The 23,372-nt window shown below is 55.5% G+C and overlaps 1 protein-coding gene across 3 annotated transcripts in view; it reads right to left on the reverse strand.

Moving 5' to 3' along the window:
* Positions 1–9,795: 9,795 nt before the first annotated feature.
* The window catches only part of SMARCD3 (SWI/SNF related BAF chromatin remodeling complex subunit D3), a 201,957-nt gene continuing 188,380 nt past the window's right edge, over positions 9,796–23,372 (reverse strand). For all 3 annotated transcript variants that reach the window (XM_069959599.1, XM_069959596.1, XM_069959598.1), the window contains exons 10-13: positions 16,577–16,712; positions 14,970–15,092; positions 10,783–10,884; positions 9,796–10,592 (exon numbers count right to left, since the gene is read on the reverse strand). In XM_069959599.1, coding sequence (XP_069815700.1) covers positions 10,539–10,592; positions 10,783–10,884; positions 14,970–15,092; positions 16,577–16,712 — 415 coding nt within the window. In that variant the 3' untranslated portion in view covers positions 9,796–10,538. The remainder of the gene's footprint in view (positions 10,593–10,782; positions 10,885–14,969; positions 15,093–16,576; positions 16,713–23,372) is intronic.

Genomic DNA, 23,372 nt, shown 5'->3' on the forward strand with positions numbered 1-23,372 from the left:
GCTATACATAGGGGAGGGGAGAGGGGCTGATGGGAGCTATACATAGGGGAGGAGGAGAGAGGGGCTGATGGGAGCTATACATAGGGGAGGGGAGAGGGGCTGATGGGAGCTATACATAGGGTAGGAGAGAGGGGCTGATGGGAGCTATACATAGGGGAGGAGAGAGGGGGCTGATGGGAGCTATACATAGGGGAGGGGAGGGGCTGATGGGAGCTATACATAGGGGAGGAGAGAGGGGGCTGATGGGAGCTATACATAGGGGAGGAGAGAGGGGCTGATGGGAGCTATACATAGGGGAGGGGAGAGGGGCTGATGGGAGCTATACATAGGGGAGGGGAGGGGGAGGGGCTGATGGGAGCTATACATAGGGGAGGAGAGGGGCTGATGGGAGCTATACATAGGGGAGGAGAGGAGAGAGGGGCTGATGGGAGCTATACATAGGGGAGGAGAGAGGGGCTGATGGGAGCTATACATAGGGGAGGGGAGAGGGGCTGATGGGAGCTATACATAGGGGAGGGGAGAGGGGCTGATGGGAGCTATACATAGGGGAGGAGAGGGGCTGATGGGAGCTATACATAGGGGAGGAGAGAGGGGCTGATGGGAGCTATACATAGGGGAGGAGAGGGGCTGATGGGAGCTATACATAGGGGAGGAGAGGGGGAGGGGCTGATGGGAGCTATACATAGGGGAGGGGAGGGGCTGATGGGAGCTATACATAGGGGAGGAGAGAGGGGCTGATGGGAGCTATACATAGGGGAGGGGAGGGGCTGATGGGAGCTATACATAGGGGAGGAGAGAGGGGGCTGATGGGAGCTATACATAGGGGGGGAGAGAGGGGCTGATGGGAGCTATACATAGGGGAGGGGAGGAGAGAGGGGCTGATGGGAGCTATACATAGGGGAGGGGAGAGGGGGCTGATGGGAGCTATACATAGGGGAGGAGGAGAGAGGGGCTGATGGGAGCTATACATAGGGGAGGGGGAGGGGCTGATGGGAGCTATACATAGGGGAGGGGAGAGGGGCTGATGGGAGCTATACATAGGGGAGAGGAGAGAGGGGCTGATGGGAGCTATACATAGGGGAGGAGAGAGGGGCTGATGGGAGCTATACATAGGGGAGGGGGAGGGGCTGATGGGGGCTATACATAGGGGAGGAGAGAGGGGCTGATGGGAGCTATACATAGGGGAGAGGGGCTGATGGGAGCTATACATAGGGGGGAGAGAGGGGGCTGATGGGAGCTATACATAGGGGAGAGAGGGGGCTGATGGGAGCTATACATAGGGGAGGGGAGAGGGGCTGATGGGAGCTATACATAGGGGAGGAGAGAGGGGCTGATGGGAGCTATACATAGGGGAGGAGAGGGGGAGGGGCTGATGGGAGCTATACATAGGGGAGGAGATAGGGGCTGATGGGAGCTATACATAGGGGAGGGGAGGGGGAGGGGCTGATGGGAGCTATACATAGGGGAGGGGAGGGGGAGGGGCTGATGGGAGCTATACATAGGGGAGGAGAGGGGCTGATGGGAGCTATACATAGGGGAGGGGAGGGGGAGGGGCTGATGGGAGCTATACATAGGGGAGGGGAGGGGGAGGGGCTGATGGGAGCTATACATAGGGGAGGGGAGGGGGAGGGGCTGATGGGAGCTATACATAGGGGAGAGGGGCTGATGGGAGCTATACATAGGGGAGGAGAGGGGCTGATGGGAGCTATACATAGGGGAGGAGAGAGGGGCTGATGGGAGCTATACATAGGGGAGGGGAGGGGGAGGGGCTGATGGGAGCTATACATAGGGGAGGAGAGGGGCTGATGGGAGCTATACATAGGGGAGGGGAGGGGGAGGGGCTGATGGGAGCTATACATAGGGGAGGAGAGAGGGCTGATGGGAGCTATACATAGGGGAGGAGAGAGGGGGCTGATGGGAGCTATACATAGGGGAGGGGAGAGGGGCTGATGGGAGCTATACATAGGGGAGGGGAGAGGGGCTGATGGGAGCTATACATAGGGGAGGGGAGAGGGGCTGATGGGAGCTATACATAGGGGAGGAGAGAGGGGCTGATGGGAGCTATACATAGGGGGAGGAGAGAGGGGCTGATGGGAGCTATACATAGGGGAGGAGAGGGGCTGATGGGAGCTATACATAGGGGAGGAGAGAGGGGCTGATGGGAGCTATACATAGGGGAGGAGAGGGGCTGATGGGAGCTATACATAGGGGAGGAGAGAGGGGCTGATGGGAGCTATACATAGGGGAGGAGAGGGGCTGATGGGAGCTATACATAGGGGAGGGGAGAGGGGCTGATGGGAGCTATACATAGGGGAGGAGAGGGGCCGATGGGAGCTATACATAGGGGAGGGGAGGGGGAGGGGCTGATGGGAGCTATACATAGGGGAGGAGAGGAGAGAGGGGCTGATGGGAGCTATACATAGGGGAGGAGAGGGGCCGATGGGAGCTATACATAGGGGAGGGGAGGGGGAGGGGCTGATGGGAGCTATACATAGGGGAGGAGAGGGGCTGATGGGAGCTATACATAGGGGAGGAGAGGAGAGAGGGGCTGATGGGAGCTATACATAGGGGAGGAGAGAGGGGCTGATGGGAGCTATACATAGGGGAGGGGAGAGGGGCTGATGGGAGCTATACATAGGGGAGGAGAGAGGGGCTGATGGGAGCTATACATAGGGGAGGAGAGGGGCTGATGGGAGATATACATAGGGGAGGAGGAGAGAGGGGCTGATGGAAGCTATACATAGGGGAGGGGCTGATGGGAGCTATACATAGGGGAGGAGAGGAGAGAGGGGTTGATGGGAGCTATACATAGGGGAGGGGAGAGGGGCTGATGGGAGCTATACATAGGGGAGAGGGGCTGATGGGAGCTATACATAGGGGAGGAGAGGGGCTGATGGGAGCTATACATAGGGGAGGAGAGAGAGGCTGATGGGAGCTATACATAGGGGAGGGGAGAGGGCTGATGGGAGCTATACATAGGGGAGGAGAGGGGCTGATGGGAGCTATACATAGGGGAGGAGAGGGGCTGATGGGAGCTATACATAGGGGAGGAGGGGAGAGAGGGGCTGATGGGAGCTATACATAGGGGAGGAGAGAGGGGGTGATGGGAGCTATACATAGGGGAGGAGAGGGGCTGATGGGAGCTATACATAGGGGAGGAGAGGAGAGAGGGGGCTGATGGGAGCTATACATAGGGGAGGGGAGAGGGGGCTGATGGGAGCTATACATAGGGGAGGGGAGAGGGGGCTGATGGGAGCTATACATAGGGGAGGAGAGAGGGGCTGATGGGAGCTATACATAGGGGAGGAGAGAGGGGCTGATGGGAGCTATACATAGGGGAGAGGAGAGAGGGGCTGATGGGAGCTATACATAGGGGAGGAGAGAGGGGCTGATGGGAGCTATACATAGGGGAGAGGGGCTGATGGGAGCTATACATAGGGGAGGAGAGAGGGGCTGATGGGAGCTATACATAGGGGAGGAGGAGAGAGGGGCTGATGGGAGCTATACATAGGGGAGGAGAGAGGGGCTGATTGGAGCTATACATAGGGGAGGAGAGAGGGGCTGATGGGAGCTATACATAGGGGAGGAGAGAGGGGCTGATGGGAGCTATACATAGGGGAGGAGAGAGGGGGCTGATGGGAGCTATACATAGGGGAGGAGAGGGGCTGATGGGAGCTATACATAGGGGAGGAGGGGAGAGAGGGGCTGATGGGAGCTATACATAGGGGAGAGAAGAGGGGCTGATGGGAGCTATACATAGGGGAGGAGAGAGGGGGCTGATGGGAGCTATACATAGGGGGGGAGAGAGGGGGCTGATGGGAGCTATACATAGGGGAGGGGAGAGGGGGCTGATGGGAGCTATACATAGGGGAGAGGAGAGAGGGGCTGATGGGAGCTATACATAGGGGAGGGGAGAGGGGCTGATGGGAGCTATACATAGGGGAGGGGAGGGGGCTGATGGGAGCTATACATAGGGGAGGGGGAGGGGCTGATGGGAGCTATACATAGGGGAGGGGAGAGGGGCTGATGGGAGCTATACATAGGGGAGAGGAGAGAGGGGCTGATGGGAGCTATACATAGGGGAGGGGAGAGGGGCTGATGGGAGCTATACATAGGGGAGGGGAGGGGGCTGATGGGAGCTATACATAGGGGAGGAGAGAGGGGCTGATGGGGGCTATACATAGGGGAGGAGAGAGGGGCTGATGGGAGCTATACATAGGGGAGAGGGGCTGATGGGAGCTATACATAGGGGAGGGGAGAGGGGCTGATGGGAGCTATACATAGGGGAGGGGAGGGGGAGGGGCTGATGAGAGCTATACATAGGGGGGAGAGAGGGGGCTGATGGGAGCTATACATAGGGGGGAGAGAGGGGGCTGATGGGAGCTATACATAGGGGAGGGGAGAGGGGCTGATGGGAGCTATACATAGGGGAGGAGAGAGGGGCTGATGGGAGCTATACATAGGGGAGGAGAGAGGGGCTGATGGGAGCTATACATAGGGGAGGAGAGGGGGAGGGGCTGATGGGAGCTATACATAGGAGAGGGGAGAGAGGGGCTGATGGGAGCTATACATAGGAGAGGGGAGAGAGGGGCTGATGGGAGCTATACATAGGGGAGGAGATAGGGGCTGATGGGAGCTATACATAGGGGAGGAGAGAGGGGGCTGATGGGAGCTATACATAGGGGGGAGGAGAGGGGCTGATGGGAGCTATACATAGGGGAGGAGAGGGGCTGATGGGAGCTATACATAGGGGGGAGAGAGGGGGCTGATGGGAGCTATACATAGGGGGGAGAGAGGGGGCTGATGGGAGCTATACATAGGGGAGGGGAGAGGGGCTGATGGGAGCTATACATAGGGGAGGAGAGAGGGGCTGATGGGAGCTATACATAGGGGAGGAGAGAGGGGCTGATGGGAGCTATACATAGGGGAGGAGAGGGGGAGGGGCTGATGGGAGCTATACATAGGGGAGGAGATAGGGGCTGATGGGAGCTATACATAGGGGAGGGGAGGGGGAGGGGCTGATGGGAGCTATACATAGGGGAGGGGAGGGGGAGGGGCTGATGGGAGCTATACATAGGGGAGGAGAGGGGCTGATGGGAGCTATACATAGGGGAGGAGAGAGGGGCTGATGGGAGCTATACATAGGGGAGGGGAGGGGGAGGGGCTGATGGGAGCTATACATAGGGGAGGGGAGGGGGAGGGGCTGATGGGAGCTATACATAGGGGAGGGGAGGGGGAGGGGCTGATGGGAGCTATACATAGGGGAGGAGAGGGGCTGATGGGAGCTATACATAGGAGAGGAGAGGGGCTGATGGGAGCTATACATAGGGGAGGGGAGAGGGGGCTGATGGGAGCTATACATAGGGGAGGGGAGGGGGAGGGGCTGATGGGAGCTATACATAGGGGAGGAGAGGAGAGGGGCTGATGGGAGCTATACATAGGGGAGGGGGAGGGGCTGATGGGAGCTATACATAGGGGAGGAGAGAGGCTGATGGGAGCTATACATAGGGGAGGGGAGGGGGAGGGGCTGATGGGAGCTATACATAGGGGAGGAGAGGAGAGGGGCTGATGGGAGCTATACATAGGGGAGGGGAGGGGGAGGGGCTGATGGGAGCTATACATAGGGGAGGAGAGGGGCTGATGGGAGCTATACATAGGGGAGGAGAGAGGGGGCTGATGGGAGCTATACATAGGGGGGGGGGAGAGGGGCTGATGGGAGCTATACATAGGGGAGGGGAGAGGGGCTGATGGGAGCTATACATAGGGGAGGGGGAGAGAGGGGCTGATGGAAGCTATACATAGGGGAGGGGAGGAGAGAGGGGGCTGATGGGAGCTATACATAGGGGAGGAGAGGGGCTGATGGGAGCTATACATAGGGGAGGAGAGGGGCTGATGGGAGCTATACATAGGGGAGGGGAGAGGGGCTGATGGGAGCTATACATAGGGGAGGGGAGAGGGGCTGATGGGAGCTATACATAGGGGAGGAGAGAGAGGGGCTGATGGGAGCTATACATAGGGGAGGAGGAGAGAGGGGCTGATGGGAGCTATACATAGGGGAGGAGAGAGGGCTGATGGGAGCTATACATAGGGGAGGGGAGAGGGGCTGATGGGAGCTATACATAGGGGAGGAGAGAGGGGCTGATGGGAGCTATACATAGGGGAGGAGAGAGGGGGCTGATGGGAGCTATACATAGGGGAGGAGAGAGGGGCTGATGGGAGCTATACATAGGGGAGGAGAGAGGGGGCTGATGGGAGCTATACATAGGGGAGGGGAGGGGCTGATGGGAGCTATACATAGGGGAGGAGAGAGGGGGCTGATGGGAGCTATACATAGGGGAGGAGAGGGGCCGATGGGAGCTATACATAGGGGAGGGGAGGGGGAGGGGCTGATGGGAGCTATACATAGGGGAGGAGAGGGGCCGATGGGAGCTATACATAGGGGAGGGGAGGGGGAGGGGCTGATGGGAGCTATACATAGGGGAGGAGAGGGGCTGATGGGAGCTATACATAGGGGAGGAGAGGAGAGAGGGGCTGATGGGAGCTATACATAGGGGAGGAGAGAGGGGCTGATGGGAGCTATACATAGGGGAGGGGAGAGGGGCTGATGGGAGCTATACATAGGGGAGGAGAGAGGGGCTGATGGGAGCTATACATAGGGGAGGGGAGAGGGGCTGATGGGAGCTATACATAGGGGAGGAGAGAGGGGCTGATGGGAGCTATACATAGGGGAGGAGAGAGGGGCTGATGGGAGCTATACATAGGGGAGGAGAGGGGGAGGGGCTGATGGGAGCTATACATAGGGGAGGAGATAGGGGCTGATGGGAGCTATACATAGGGGAGGGGAGGGGCTGATGGGAGCTATACATAGGGGAGGAGAGAGGGGGCTGATGGGAGCTATACATAGGGGGGGAGAGAGGGGGCTGATGGGAGCTATACATAGGGGAGGGGAGAGGGGGCTGATGGGAGCTATACATAGGGGAGGAGGAGAGAGGGGCTGATGGGAGCTATACATAGGGGAGGGGAGAGGGGCTGATGGGAGCTATACATAGGGGAGAGGAGAGAGGGGCTGATGGGAGCTATACATAGGGGAGGAGAGAGGGGCTGATGGGGGCTATACATAGGGGAGGAGAGAGGGGGCTGATGGGAGCTATACATAGGGGAGGAGAGGGGGAGGGGCTGATGGGAGCTATACATAGGGGAGGGGAGGGGGAGGGGCTGATGGGAGCTATACATAGGGGAGGAGAGGGGCTGATGGGAGCTATACATAGGGGAGGAGAGAGGGGCTGATGGGAGCTATACATAGGGGAGGGGAGGGGGAGGGGCTGATGGGAGCTATACATAGGGGAGGGGAGGGGGAGGGGCTGATGGGAGCTATACATAGGGGAGGAGAGAGGGGCTGATGGGAGCTATACATAGGGGAGGGGAGGGGGAGGGGCTGATGGGAGCTATACATAGGGGAGGAGAGAGGGGCTGATGGGAGCTATACATAGGGGAGGGGAGGGGGAGGGGCTGATGGGAGCTATACATAGGGGAGGAGAGAGGGCTGATGGGAGCTATACATAGGGGAGGAGAGAGGGGGCTGATGGGAGCTATACATAGGGGAGGGGAGAGGGGCTGATGGGAGCTATACATAGGGGAGGAGAGGAGAGAGGGGGCTGATGGGAGCTATACATAGGGGAGGAGAGAGGGGCTGATGGGAGCTATACATAGGGTAGGAGAGAGGGGCTGATGGGAGCTATACATAGGGGGAGGAGAGAGGGGCTGATGGGAGCTATACATAGGGGAGGAGAGGGGCTGATGGGAGCTATACATAGGGGGGGAGAGAGGGGGCTGATGGGAGCTATACATAGGGGAGGGGAGAGGGGCTGATGGGAGCTATACATAGGGGAGGAGAGGGGCCGATGGGAGCTATACATAGGGGAGGGGAGGGGGAGGGGCTGATGGGAGCTATATATAGGGGAGGAGAGGAGAGAGGGGCTGATGGGAGCTATACATAGGGGAGGAGAGGAGAGAGGAGCTGATGGGAGCTATACATAGGGGAGGAGAGAGGGGGCTGATGGGAGCTATACATAGGGGAGGAGAGAGGGGCTGATGGGAGCTATACATAGGGGAGGAGAGGGGCTGATGGGAGCTATACATAGGGGAGGGGGAGAGAGGGGCTGATGGGAGCTATACATAGGGGAGGAGAGGGGCTGATGGGAGCTATACATAGGGGAGGAGAGAGGGGGCTGATGGGAGCTATACATAGGGGAGGGGAGAGGGGGCTGATGGGAGCTATACATAGGGAGGAGAGAGGGGCTGATGGGAGCTATACATAGGGGAGGAGAGAGGGGCTGATGGGAGCTATACATAGGGGAGGAGAGAGGGGCTGATGGGAGCTATACATAGGGGAGGGGAGAGGGGGCTGATGGGAGCTATACATAGGGGAGGAGAGGGGCCGATGGGAGCTATACATAGGGGAGGGGAGGAGAGAGGGGCTGATGGGAGCTATACATAGGGGAGAGGGGCTGATGGGAGCTATACATAGGGGAGGAGAGGGGCTGATGGGAGCTATACATAGGGGAGGAGAGAGAGGCTGATGGGAGCTATACATAGGGGAGGAGAGAGGGGCTGATGGGAGCTATACATAGGGGAGGAGAGGGGCTGATGGGAGCTATACATAGGGGAGGAGAGGGGCTGATGGGAGCTATACATAGGGGAGGAGAGGGGCTGATGGGAGCTATACATAGGGGAGGAGAGAGGGGCTGATGGGAGCTATACATAGGGGAGGAGAGAGGGGCTGATGGGAGTTCAGCAGTTCTTCTCTGTTCTCTGGATCTGACACTTATAGATGGCAAATTAAGATGGATAAAAATGAGACCTTGTCTCTACGTGTATCCTGCTCGGTCCAGGAGGTTGTATCAGGATTGATCAGAGCTCAGGTGGGAATCTACTCCAAGATATATAGTGAAGCTGCTTGGAGGTGTCAGGTTCCATGGGTGGTCCTGGTGTGGGGGGTGAGTGTTATGGGGAGAGACACTGCATGAAGGGTCAGGCAGGTGGAGGTGTGAGCATAGATCATGGCGGACAACATAGTCAGGAGCAGACAGGTTGTGGCAAACAGCTCAGGGTCAATAGTCTGACCATTTCCTCCCCTGTCTAACAGAAGCTTTGATGAAGCACCATGTTACTCAGGCACAGGGGAGAGAGTGGAGACACCTGGACAGATTTGTTTTGAGTCTTCAGGCCCTTTAAGTTGCATAGATTGAGCATGCCCCCTATGGGTCGGACCAGGAGCCACACGAGAGCAATGTGGTGAATGGGATGACTGCTAATGCAAATTTGTGCACAGATGGTGCTCTGTGGACTGGACCGACATCATAATTCATCAAGATACTTGGGTGCTCCCGGGTCCAGTCCGCAGAACACCGGCCGGAAATGGACGTGTGCATTAGCCCTTAGGGTCTGTTTTGCAGATCATGCTTTTCAATAGGGATATGGACCAGGACCTTGAGGGACCATGATGTTTGTGCATAGATCCAGGGCAAGGTTTTGTAGTTTGTTCCTGTTAATCTGCTTCAGTTCCTGGCTTCCATCTTTATCCTCTTCGTGCCATCTTCTTCCTCTTCATCCTCTTCGTGCCATCATTTATTGGTGAATACCTTCCTTGTTACTTTTCATCTGTTTGTATTGCTATGTGTTTTCATGTAGCTCTTCTTGTGACCGCCCTACTGTGAGTCCTGGGGGTATCTGATAAAACTCTGCTGGGTGGGTATTCCTCCGCATGTCTTCTCCACATAGTAAAGACACTTAGTCTAATAGGTAGAAATGGAATTTATTGAATTGTCACATTGTGACACTACACACAGCAGCTACGACAGTAATATACAGTGTGCACACAGTTCTATCTACCCTCTCCCCCCACAACTAGCTAACGGCCTGGGCTGGAGGTCTTGTGGAATAACGTGGTGTATGAGGATGTGTAGTGATGCCACAGTCATGGGCTGGGCCGTACGGTAAGCAGCGCTGCATTAGAGAGCCACAAAACCTCATACTAAGATAGCGGCGAACACACAAGAAACTTCCATGGAGTATGATAGATCCTGTAACAACGTGCACCCAACGGCTATCAGTCTCGATTATTAGCAGCCATGACCGATGGACTGACTGAAGCCTCCTATAAAGCTGTGATCTGGTTCTTATGTTGGTACCTACAGCTGGGCTCTAGAAGGTAATGGAGAGATCTAGGACTCCTCCTAGTGTCACTGTGTATAAGAATAATGGTGGTGCCCATGAGCAGGACCTTCCTCTGCCTTCCCATCCCCGTGACTACAGACGGGACTTGGTCCAGATACTACTTGTGGTCCTTGATCACATCCCAAACATTGATGACATGGAGAATTGTGTAGTTACTTGGCACCTTAGACGTATGCTTGAGAAGGAAGGTGCCGGTGGATGGGCAGGTGCCGGAGCACCAGGAATATCTGATACCAGGCCTGTGTGTACCATGGGAGCAGGAAGGGTGGAGAAGCCACATATCGGCTGAGGACATCAACACCTTATGTGTTCCGGACACCAAGAGACTGCTCCAACTCCTGTCTCCTCTGCTGGATCTGAAACACAGAAGGGTAAGAATGTTGAGCGTGGAGTCTTTATAGCATAGGGAGAATATCTACTTAAGAACGGCCATGCAAACTACCAAGGAGAAGGCCTATTTAGAAAATCGGAGAGTCGCAGTTCAACCAAAAGCTGCTTGTTCCATTTTTATTTCATTGGTCGCCCCCATGAGAAGACATGTCTCACCTTACAGTAAAAGTAGCGACTCACGGCCTCCTGGGACCAGGGCTCTTGGTAGAAGTCAGCTCTCCTCTCTTGTTCTGGGTTTCCAACCACATCTGTCATAATCTAGTAAAAGTAGAAGATCTGATGATCAGCCCATTGTATAGAAGGAAGCATGGATGACCCAGGAAAGAAGCCATGGCAGATGTACAGCTGTGGTGAACATTATTGGCATCAGTACACACTGTAAACATCAGAGTAAGATGTAACCCTGTAAAACAAGGACGAGGTAGGACTAACCTATGATGGAGACAGAGCTGGAGACATCTGAAGCAAAAACAGGTCCGAAGCTCGAGGAAGACCCCCTCCTCCACCAAAAGACTGCCTATCAGTTCAATCGTGAAGGAAACACCACGGCAGTCTGCTGAAGCTGCAATACGGTGAGAGGTTCCTTAACGCCAACAATACCAGTAAGGGGCATAGACTTTATTTACTGGTGGAGGAGCCCCCTACCTACAGTGACACATGCTGGAGGAGCCCCCTACCTACAGTGACACTTAGCAGAGGAGCCCACTACCTACAGTGACACAAGGCGGAGGAGCCCCCTACCTACAGTGACACAAGGCGGAGGAGCCCCCTACCTACAGTGACACGTGCTGGAGGAGCCCCCTACCTACAGTGACACTTAGCAGAGGAGCCCACTACCTACAGTGACACAAGGCGGAGGAGCCCCCTACCTACAGTGACACAAGGCGGAGGAGCCCCCTACCTACAGTGACACTTAGCAGAGGAGCCCCCTACCTACAGTGACACAAGGCGGAGGAGCCCCCTACCTACAGTGACACAAGGCGGAGGAGCCCCCTACCTACAGTGACACATGGCGGAGGAGCCCCCTACCTACAGTGACACATGGCGGAGGAGCCCCCTACCTACAGTGACACAAGGCGGAGGAGCCCCCTACCTACAGTGACACATGGCGGAGGAGCCCCCTACCTACAGTGAAACTTAGCAGAGGAGCCCCCTACCTACAGTGACACGTGGCGGAGGAGCCCCCTACCTACAGTGACACAAGGCGGAGGAGCCCCCTACCTACAGTGACACAAGGCGGAGGAGCCCCCTACCTACAGTGACACATGGCGGAGGAGCCCCCTACCTACAGTGACACGTGGTGGAGGAGCCCCCTACCTACAGTGACACTTAGCGGAGGAGCCCCCTACCTACAGTGACACTTAGCAGAGGAGCCCCCTACCTACAGTGACACAAGGCGGAGGAGCCCCCTACCTACAGTGACACATGGCGGAGGAGCCCCGTACCTACAGTGACACAAGGCGGAGGAGCCCCCTACCTACAGTGACACGTGGCGGAGGAGCCCCCTACCTACAGTGACACAAGGCGGAGGAGCCCCCTACCTACAGTGACACGTGGCGGAGGAGCCCCCTACCTACAGTGACACATGGCGGAGGAGCCCCCTACCTACAGTGACACTTAGCGGAGGAGCCCCCTACCTACAGTGACACTTAGCGGAGGAGCCCCCTACCTACAGTGACACTTAGCAGAGGAGCCCCCTACCTACAGTGACACAAGGCGGAGGAGCCCCCTACCTACAGTGACACATGGCGGAGGAGCCCCGTACCTACAGTGACACAAGGCGGAGGAGCCCCCTACCTACAGTGACACGTGGCAGAGGAGCCCCCTACCTACAGTGACACAAGGCGGAGGAGCCCCCTACCTACAGTGACACGTGGCGGAGGAGCCCCCTACCTACAGTGACACATGGCGGAGGAGCCCCCTACCTACAGTGACACATGGCGGAGGAGCCCCCTACCTACAGTGACACATGGGGGAGGAGCCCCCTACCTACAGTGACACTTAGCGGAGGAGCCCCCTACCTACAGTGACACATGGCGGAGGAGCCCCCTACCTACAGTGACACGTGCTGGAGGAGCCCCCTACCTACAGTGACACAAGGCGGAGGAGCCCCCTACCTACAGTGACACAAGGCGGAGGAGCCCCCTACCTACAGTGACACGTGCTGGAGGAGCCCCCTACCTACAGTGACACTTAGCAGAGGAGCCCACTACCTACAGTGACACGTGGCGGAGGAGCCCCCTACCTACAGTGACACAAGGCGGAGGAGCCCCCTACCTACAGTGACACGTGGCGGAGGAGCCCCCTACCTACAGTGACACAAGGCGGAGGAGCCCCCTACCTACAGTGACACTTAGCAGAGGAGCCCCCTACCTACAGTGACACAAGGCGGAGGAGCCCCCTACCTACAGTGACACAAGGCGGAGGAGCCCCCTACCTACAGTGACACATGGCGGAGGAGCCCCCTACCTACAGTGACACATGGCGGAGGAGCCCCCTACCTACAGTGACACAAGGCGGAGGAGCCCCCTACCTACAGTGACACATGGCGGAGGAGCCCCCTACCTACAGTGAAACTTAGCAGAGGAGCCCCCTACCTACAGTGACACGTGGCGGAGGAGCCCCCTACCTACAGTGACACAAGGCGGAGGAGCCCCCTACCTACAGTGACACAAGGCGGAGGAGCCCCCTACCTACAGTGACACATGGCGGAGGAGCCCCCTACCTACAGTGACACGTGGTGGAGGAGCCCCCTACCTACAGTGACACTTAGCGGAGGAGCCCCCTACCTACAGTGACACTTAGCAGAGGAGCCCCCTACCTACAGTGACACATGGCGGAGGAGCCCCCTACCTACAGTGACACAAGGCGGAGGAGCCCCCTACCTACAGTGACACATGGCGGAGGAGCCCCGTACCTACAGTGACACAAGGCGGAGGAGCCCCCTACCTACAGTGACACGTGGCGGAGGAGCCCCCTACCTACAGTGACACAAGGCGGAGGAGCCCCCTACCTACAGTGACACGTGGCGGAGGAGCCCCCTACCTACAGTGACACATGGCGGAGGAGCCCCCTACCTACAGTGACACATGGGGGAGGAGCCCCCTACCTACAGTGACACATGGGGGAGGAGCCCCCTACCTACAGTGACACTTAGCAGAGGAGCCCCCTACCTACAGTGACACAAGGCGGAGGAGCCCCCTACCTACAGTGACACATAGCGGAGGAGCCCCCTACCTACAGTGACACATGGCGGAGGAGCCCCCTACCTACAGTGACACATGGCGGAGGAGCCCCCTACCTACAGTGACACATGGCGGAGGAGCCCCCTACCTACAGTGACACGTGGCAGAGGAGCCCCCTACCTACAGTGACACATGGCGGAGGAGCCCCCTACCTACAGTGACACATGGCGGAGGAGCCCCCTACCTACAGTGACACGTGGCAGAGGAGCCCCCTACCTACAGTGACACAAGGCGGAGGAGACCCCTACCTACAGTGACACTTAGCGGAGGAGCCCCCTACCTACAGTGACACATGGCGGAGGAGCCCCCTACCTACAGTGACACATAGCGGAGGAGCCCCCTACCTACAGTGACACGTGGCGGAGGAGTCCCCTACCTACAGTGACACAAGGCGGAGGAGCCCCCTACCTACAGTGACACATGGCGGAGGAGCCCCCTACCTACAGTGACACGTGGCGGAGGAGCCCCCTACCTACAGTGACACTTAGCGGAGGAGCCCCCTACCTACAGTGACACATGGCGGAGGAGCCCCCTACCTACAGTGACACGTGCTGGAGGAGCCCCCTACCTACAGTGACACTTAGCGGAGGAGCCCCCTACCTACAGTGACACTTAGCGGAGGAGCCCCCTACCTACAGTGACACTTAGCGGAGGAGCCCCCTACCTACAGTGACACATGGCGGAGGAGCCCCCTACCTACAGTGACACAAGGCGGAGGAGCCCCCTACCTACAGTGACACTTAGCGGAGGAGCCCCCTACCTACAGTGACACTTAGCGGAGGAGCCCCCTACCTACAGTGACACATGGCGGAGGAGCCCCCTACCTACAGTGACACGTGGCGGAGGAGCCCCCTACCTACAGTGACACACATTGTGGATGGCTCTGGGACATGTGACAAGAGGAATTAAGTCAAATAATCCCAGTAGGAGAAAGACTCAAATCTCCAGAAGTAGAGAAGACATAAGGAAGAGGGCCGGACATGTTCTTACTATACTAAGGAGACATCGTTTGTCTACAGACCTTTATACTGAACACTCGGGGGCCAATAATGTTGACCATAAATGTAGATCTCCAGAGGGCGCCGAACCGCATGTTACCTTGAGGTCTCTACTCTGGGATAAGAGCCAGTCCTGGATGTAACCCTTTGGATCTCTACAGAAGCTCAGCATGAAGTCTCGCTGGATCTTCAGTTGGTTTATTGATTCAATGGTCTCGTGGATCTAGAACAGAAACAACACCTCCTCAGAGGAGATCCAGTCCCTCACGCACCCCCAGTCCTGATGTGCAGATCCCTGATCCAGAGGAGATCCAGTCCCTCACGCACCCCCAGTCCTGATGTGCAGATCCCTGATCCAGAGGAGATCCAGTCCCTCACGCACCCCCAGTCCTGATGTGCAGATCCCTGATCCAGAGGAGATCCAGTCCCTCACGCACCCCCAGTCCTGATGTGCAGATCCCTGATCCAGAGGACAACTATGCTGCGCAAGAACTGGCCGCCAGCTGAGAGAAGGGGAAGAGCAGCTGCCAGACAGCCTGCTGCTTCCACCTGCCCGATCCGTCTGTCCACCAAAGACAGAAGATCTCAATCCACCTTAGACACCATTAGGATTACAGGCACCATGGCTATCCCCCACCCCTCCTCCATAGGGATTACAGGCACCATGGCTATCCCCCACCCCTCCTCCATAGGGATCACAGGCACCATGGCTATCCCCCACCCCTCCTCCATAGGGATTACAGGCACCATGGTTATCCCCCACCCCTCCTCCATAGGGATTACAGGCACCATGGTTATCCCCCACCCCTCCTCCATAGGGATTACAGGCACCATGGCTATCCCCCACCCCTCCTCCATAGGGATTACAGGCACCATGGCTATCCCCCACCCCTCCTCCATAGGGATTACAAGCACCATGGCTATCCCCCACCCCTCCTCCATAGGGATTACAGGCACCATGGCTATCCCCCACCCCTCCTCCATAGGGATTACAAGCACCATGGCTATCCCCCACCCCTCCTCCATAGGGATTACAGGCACCATGGCTATCCCCCACCCCTCCTCCATAGGGATTACAGGCACCATGGCTATCCCCCACCCCTCCTCCATAGGGATTACAGGCACCATGGCTATCCCCCACCCCTCCTCCATAGGGATTACAGGCACCATGGCTATCCCCCACCCCTCCTCCATAGGGATTACAGGCACCATGGCTATCCCCCACCCCTCCTCCATAGGGATTACAGGCACCATGGCTATCCCCCACCCCTCCTCCATAGGGATTACAGGCACCATGGCTATCCCCCACCCCTCCTCCATAGGGATTACAGGCACCATGGCTATCCCCCACCCCTCCTCCATAGGGATTACAGGCACCATGGCTATCCCCCACCCCTCCTCCATAGGGATTACAGGCACCATGGCTATCCCCCACCCCTCCTCCATAGGGATTACAGGCACCATGGCTATCCCCCACCCCTCCTCCATAGGGATCACAGGCACCATGGCTATCCCCCACCCCTCCTCCATAGGGATTACAGGCACCATGGCTATCCCCCACCCCTCCTCCATAGGGATTACAGGCACCATGGCTATCCCCCACCCCTCCTCCATAGGGATTACAGGCACCATGGCTATCCCCCACCCCTCCTCCATAGGGATTACAGGCACCATGGCTATCCCCCACCCCTCCTCCATAGGGATTACCTTATTATCCAGTGCAGCGATCTCCTGCTGGTTCGCTGTGGACAGAAGGAAGCTGCTCATCTGACTCTTCAGTGGATCTTCCACTTCCACATCGATATCATAACAGGCGGTCTTCTTCTGGTCAGTGGGATCCACACTACAGGGACACACAAGTATTATTTATTTGATTCATTTATTAAAAAATAAAAAATCTTCTGCTTCCATACGTAACGCCATATACCGCCATGCTTCGCTATACGTTACAGCCAGGTACCTCCCGTTCCCTTTGTTACTTGTTAGATGTTTCTACCATATGTTTAGAGTTCGGTAAATTGATGGGACAGGAGAGACGTATGTCTGCCTATAGAGGGCGCCACAGATGTTGTCTAAGCACCATATTACACTTCCTAATTTTCTACGTAAGCGAGCGCCAGTCTGCTAGACGCTCTATGATCGTGCAGCAAGGGCTGTGTTTATTCGGTTAGCATTGTCCTCCTCCTGCCTGTTCCCTGCTGATCAGTGACTGTCACTGCACAGAGAGGGTAGGAAATGTCAGCAGTGGTGAGCAGGGGACAGGCAGGAGGACACTGGGAGAGCCTGGACAGGTAAGTATAACCAAAGAGCTAGAAACAGGCAGAAGGAATGGAGGAGCCTGGACAGGTAAGTATAACCGATGAGCTAGGAACAGGCAGGAGGACACTGGGGGAGCCTGGACAGGTAAGTATAACCAATGAGCTAGGAACAGGCAGGAGGAATGGAGGAGCCTGGACAGGTAAGTATAACCAAAGAGCTAGAAACAGGCAGGAGGACACTGGGAGAGCCTGGACAGGTAAGTATAACCAATGAGCTAGGAACAGGCAGGAGGAATGGAGGAGCCTGGACAGGTAAGTATAACCAAAGAGCTAGAAACAGGCAGGAGGACACTGGGAGAGCCTGGACAGGTAAGTATAACCAATGAGCTAGGAACAGGCAGGAGGAATGGAGGAGCCTGGACAGGTAAGTATAACCAAAGAGCTAGAAACAGGCAGGAGGACACTGGGAGAGCCTGGACAGGTAAGTATAACCGATGAGCTAGGAACATGTAGGAGGACAGTGGGGGATCCTGGAGAGGTAAGTATAACCAAAGAGCTAGGAACAGGAAGGAGGACACTGGGGGATCCTGGACAGGTAAGTATAACTTTATTACTTTCTATAAACTTTCACCAGCCGCCGACCACACATCTCCTATTACATGTAGCGATGCACAGTTGAGTAGCAAACAACATCTGTCATTTTGTGTTTTGGGTGTCCGTCATTACAATGACGGCTGTTGGTACAGTATTCTAGTTCAGGCCCTTTTGGGCGTGATTCTTTTTTGAAGGTCCATTGAATTTAGTAGTAAAGACAAAAAAAGGACTTGTTTGCAAAAGATGTCGGCGAATAATTGTCATGATCATTATTTTGACATCAATGCAAACAATGTCTGTTGTTTAATACACTGTGTGCATTGGGCGGCCGTCATTCCGTTGACTACAATTAAGATGCAGTAATAACGGACATCATTTTAAAAAGAAAAAAGAGGACGCCTTTTCACTTTGTGTGAAAATAACCAAGTTGTTAAAAGACAACAATCATCTGATGATCAGCTCCTAGTCTTTATTACACGGCTGCTATCCTGTCTGATTGGGCAGATAATGGACCTATGGAAAACAATGGATTTACCTATTCCAATACATCGGGTAACATCACATTCTTTTTGCAGACGTCAGGGCTTCTTATTTCTGCCTGTTTCGGTATTGTGCCGTTTCTTGATAATTTTGGATATGCAGTCTGGGTGTTCCCCGTCCGCCCGGAGCACCGGCTCGGCCCGCCCAGCTACTATGGATATTCATCTATGCATGGCTAGGCCGCTTGTTACAGGCTGCATTCTGCACATGCGTGGTAACAAGCAGCCCAACTATGCATAGATGAATATCCATAGTGGGAGGGGTAGGCGGGGAAGGAGTGGCGGGCTAGGCGGGCCGAGAGGGTGCTCGGGCAGACGGGCAATCCTCAGTATGCTCCTAACATGTGGATTAGCATATCCGAAATTATCAAAAAGCGGCACAATACTGGCACGAGCAGAAAAAGAAGAGCGGCCCTTAAGTCCTAAGGTACAGGGCGGCTGGGTGATATCAGCAGGTTCATTGGCCCGAAACTGCTGACAGTGCTGCTTTAAGGTAAAAAGCTGAGGAAAAAATTGTAATCTGAAATTTCCCTTATAGCTTCTCCTGTGCATATGGGAGAATTTTCTAGAATGAAAACATCTGTACAATATTCCACCAATCAGGTAGAAATTCAGGAGAGAAGCTGCTCACAAAATGCCACATGACAGCCCATCTTCCATCATGCTGAAGAAGGGGGCATCATCATGATGGGGGAGGTCATAGCTCAGAAAACTGGATAACTTGAACAGTTCAGGAGGACTGGGGATGGAGGTCAATAATCAGGGGAGTGGATGGTGTGGACTGTACTGGGGATGAAGCTCAATAATCGGGAGTGGATGGTGTGGACTGTACTGGGGATGGAGGTCAATAATCGGGAGTGGATGGTGTGGACTGTACTGGGGATGGAGGTCAATAATCAGGAGTGGATGGTGTGGACTGTACTGGGGATGAAGCTCAATAATCGGGAGTGGATGGTGTGGACTGTACTGGGGATGGAGGTCAATAATCGGGAGTGGATGGTGTGGACTGTACTGGGGATGGAGATCAATAATCAGGGGAGTGGATGGTGTGGACTGTACTGGGGATGAAGCTCAATAATCGGGAGTGGATGGTGTGGACTGTACTGGGGATGGAGGTCAATAATCAGGGGAGTGGATGGTGTGGACTATACTGGGGATGAAGCTCAATAATCGGGAGTGGATGGTGTGGACTGTACTGGGGATGGAGGTCAATAATCGGGAGTGGATGGTGTGGACTGTACTGGGGGATGGAGGTCAGTAATCAGGAGTGGATGGTGTGGACTGTACTGGGGATGAAGCTCAATAATCGGGAGTGGATGGTGTGGACTGTACTGGGGATGGAGGTCAATAATCGGGAGTGGATGGTGTGGACTGTACTGGGGATGAAGCTCAATAATCGGGAGTGGATGGTGTGGACTGTACTGGGGATGGAGGTCAATAATCAGGGGAGTGATTGGTGTGGACTGTACTGGGGATGGAGGTCAATAATCAGGGGAGTGGATGGTGTGGACTGTACTGGGGGATGGAGGTCAATAATCGGGAGTGGATGGTGTGGACTGTACTGGGGATGAAGCTCAATAATCGGGAGTGGATGGTGTGGACTGTACTGGGGATGGAGGTCAATAATCAGGGGAGTGGATGGTGTGGACTGTACTGGGGGATGGAGGTCAATAATCGGGAGTGGATGGTGTGGACTGTACTGGGGATGAAGCTCAATAATCGGGAGTGGATGGTGTGGACTGTACTGGGGATGGAGGTCAATAATCGGGAGTGGATGGTGTGGACTGTACTGGGGATGAAGCTCAATAATCGGGAGTGGATGGTGTGGACTGTACTGGGGATGGAGGTCAATAATCAGGGGAGTGGATGGTGTGGACTGTACTGGGGGATGGAGGTCAATAATCGGGAGTGGATGGTGTGGACTGTACTGGGGATGAAGCTCAATAATCGGGAGTGGATGGTGTGGAGTGTACTGGGGATGGAGGTCAATAATCAGTGGAGTGGATGGTGTGGACTGTACTGGGGGATGGAGGTCAATAATCAGGGGAGTGGATGGTGTGGACTGTACTGGGGATGGAGGTCAATAATCAGGGGAGAGGATGGTGTGGACTGTACTGGGGGATGGAGGTCAGTAATCAGGAGTGGATGGTGTGGACTGTACTGGGGATGGAGGTCAATAATCAGGGGAGTGGATGGTGTGGACTGTACTGGGGATGGAGGTCAATAATCGGGAGTGGATGGTGTGGACTGTACTGGGGATGGAGGTCAGTAATCAGGGGAGTGGATGGTGTGGACTGTACTGGGGATGAAGCTCAATAATCGGGAGTGGATGGTGTGGACTGTACTGGGGATGGAGGTCAATAATCGGGAGTGGATGGTGTGGACTGTACTGGGGATGGAGGTCAATAATCGGGAGTGGATGGTGTGGACTGTACTGGGGATGGAGGTCAATAATCGGGAGTGGATGGTGTGGACTGTACTGGGGATAAAGCTCAATAATCAGGGGAGTGGATGGTTTGGACTGTACTGGGGATGGAGGTCAATAATCGGGAGTGGATGGTGTGGACTGTACTGGGGATAAAGCTCAAAAATCAGGGGAGTGGATGGTGTGGACTGTACTGGGGATGGAGGTCAATAATCAGGGGAGTGGATGGTGTGGACTGTACTGGGGATGGAGGTCAATAATCGGGAGTGGATGGTGTGGACTGTACTGGGGATGAAGCTCAATAATCGGGAGTGGATGGTGTGGACTGTACTGGGGATGGAGGTCAATAATCGGGAGTGGATGGTGTGGACTGTACTGGGGATGGAGGTCAATAATCGGGAGTGGATGGTGTGGACTGTACTGGGGATAAAGCTCAATAATCAGGGGAGTGGATGGTGTGGACTGTACTGGGGATGGAGGTCAATAATCAGGAGTGGATGGTGTGGACTGTACTGGGGATGGAGGTCAATAATCGGGAGTGGATGGTGTGGACTGTACAGGGGATGGAGGTCAATAATCAGGGGAGTGGATGGTGTGGACTGTACTGGGGATGGAGGTCAATGATCGGGAGTGGATGGTGTGGACTGTACTGGGGATGGAGGTCAATAATCGGCAGTGGATGCTGTGGACTGTACTGGGATAAAGGTCAATAATCAGGGGAGTGGATGGTGTGGACTGTACTGGGGATGGAGGTCAATAATCAGGGGAGTGGATGGTGTGGACTGTACTGGGGATGGAGGTCAATAATCAGGGGAGTGGATGGTGTGGACTGTACTGGGGGATGGAGGTCAATAATCAGGGGAGTGGATGGTGTGGACTGTACTGGGGGATGGAGGTCAATAATCAGGGGAGTGGATGGTGTGGACTGTACTGGGGGATGGAGGTCAATAATCAGGGGAGTGGATGGTGTGGACTGTACTGGGGGATGGATGTCAATAATCAGGGGAGTGGATGGTGTGGACTGTACTGGGGATGGAGGTCAATATCACTGGGAGTGGATGGTGTGGACTGTACGTGGGGATGGAGGTCAATAATCAGGGGGAGTGGATGTTGTGGACTGTACTGGGGGATGGAGGGTCAATATCGGAGTGGATGGTGTGGACTGTACTAAGGATGGAGGTCAATAATCGGGAGTGGATGGGGTGGACTGTACTGGGGATGGAGGTCAATAATCAGGGGAGTGGATGGTGTGGACTGTACTGGGGGATGGAGGTCAATAATCAGGGGAGTGGATGGTGTGGACTGTACTGGGGATGGAGGTCAATAATCAGGGGAGTGGATGGTGTGGACTGTACTGGGGATGGAGGTCAATAATCAGGGGAGTGGATGGTGTGGACTGTACTGGGGATGGAGGTCAATAATCAGGGGAGTGGATGGTGTGGACTGTACTGGGGATGGAGATCAATAATCAGGAGTGGATGGTGTGGACTGTACTGGGGGATGGAGGTCAATAATCAGGGGAGTGGATGGTGTGGACTATACTGGGGATGAAGCTCAATAATCGGGAGTGGATGGTGTGGACTGTACTGGGGATGGAGGTCAATAATCAGGGGAGTGGATGGTGGTGGACTATATTGGGGGATGGAGGTCAGTAATCAGGGAGTGGATGGTGTGGACTGTACTGGGGATGGAGGTCAATAATCAGGAGTGGATGGTGTGGACTATACTGGGGATGGAGGTCAATAATCAGGGGAGTGGATGGTGTGGACTGTACTGGGGGATGGAGGTCAATAATCGGGAGTGGATGGTGTGGACTGTACTGGGGATGGAGGTCAATAATCGGGAGTGGATGGTGTGGACTGTACTGGGGGATGGAGGTCAATAATCGGGAGTGGATTGTGTGGACTGTACTGGGGATGGAGGTCAATAATCGGCAGTGGGTGCTGTGGACTGTACTGGGGATGAAGGTCAATAATCAGGGGAGTGGATGGTGTGGAGTGTACTGGGGATGGAGGTCAATAATCAGGGGAGAGGATGGTGTGGACTGTACTGGGGGATGGAGGTCAGTAATCAGGAGTGGATGGTGTGGACTGTACTGGGGGATGGAGGTCAATAATCAGGGGAGTGGATGGTGTGGACTGTACTGGGGGATGGAGGTCAATAATCAGGGGAGTGGATGGTGTGGACTGTACTGGGGATGGAGATCAATAATCAGGGGAGTGGATGGTGTGGACTGTACTGGGGATGGAGGTCAATAATCAGGAGTGGATGGTGTGGACTGTACTGGGGATGGAGGTCAATAATCAGGAGTGGATGGTGTGGACTGTACTGGGGGATGGAGGTCAATAATCAGGGGAGTGGATGGTGTGGACTGTACTGAGGATGGAGGTCAATAATCAGGGGAGTGGATGGTGTGGACTGTACTGGGGATGGAGGTCAATAATCAGGGGAGTGGATGGTGTGGACTGTACTGGGGATGGAGGTCAATAATCAGGGGAGTGGATGGTGTGGACTGTACTGGGGATGGAGGTCAATAATCAGGGCAGTGGATGGTGTGGACTGTACTGGGGATGGAGGTCAATAATCAGGGGAGTGGATGGTGTGGACTGTACTGGGGATGAAGCTCAATAATCGGGAGTGGATGGTGTGGACTGTACTGGGGATGGAGGTCAATAATCAGGGGAGAG

The sequence above is a fragment of the Dendropsophus ebraccatus genome, chromosome 2 (genome assembly GCF_027789765.1).
Source record: "Dendropsophus ebraccatus isolate aDenEbr1 chromosome 2, aDenEbr1.pat, whole genome shotgun sequence".
Classification (NCBI taxonomy): domain Eukaryota; kingdom Metazoa; phylum Chordata; class Amphibia; order Anura; family Hylidae; genus Dendropsophus; species Dendropsophus ebraccatus.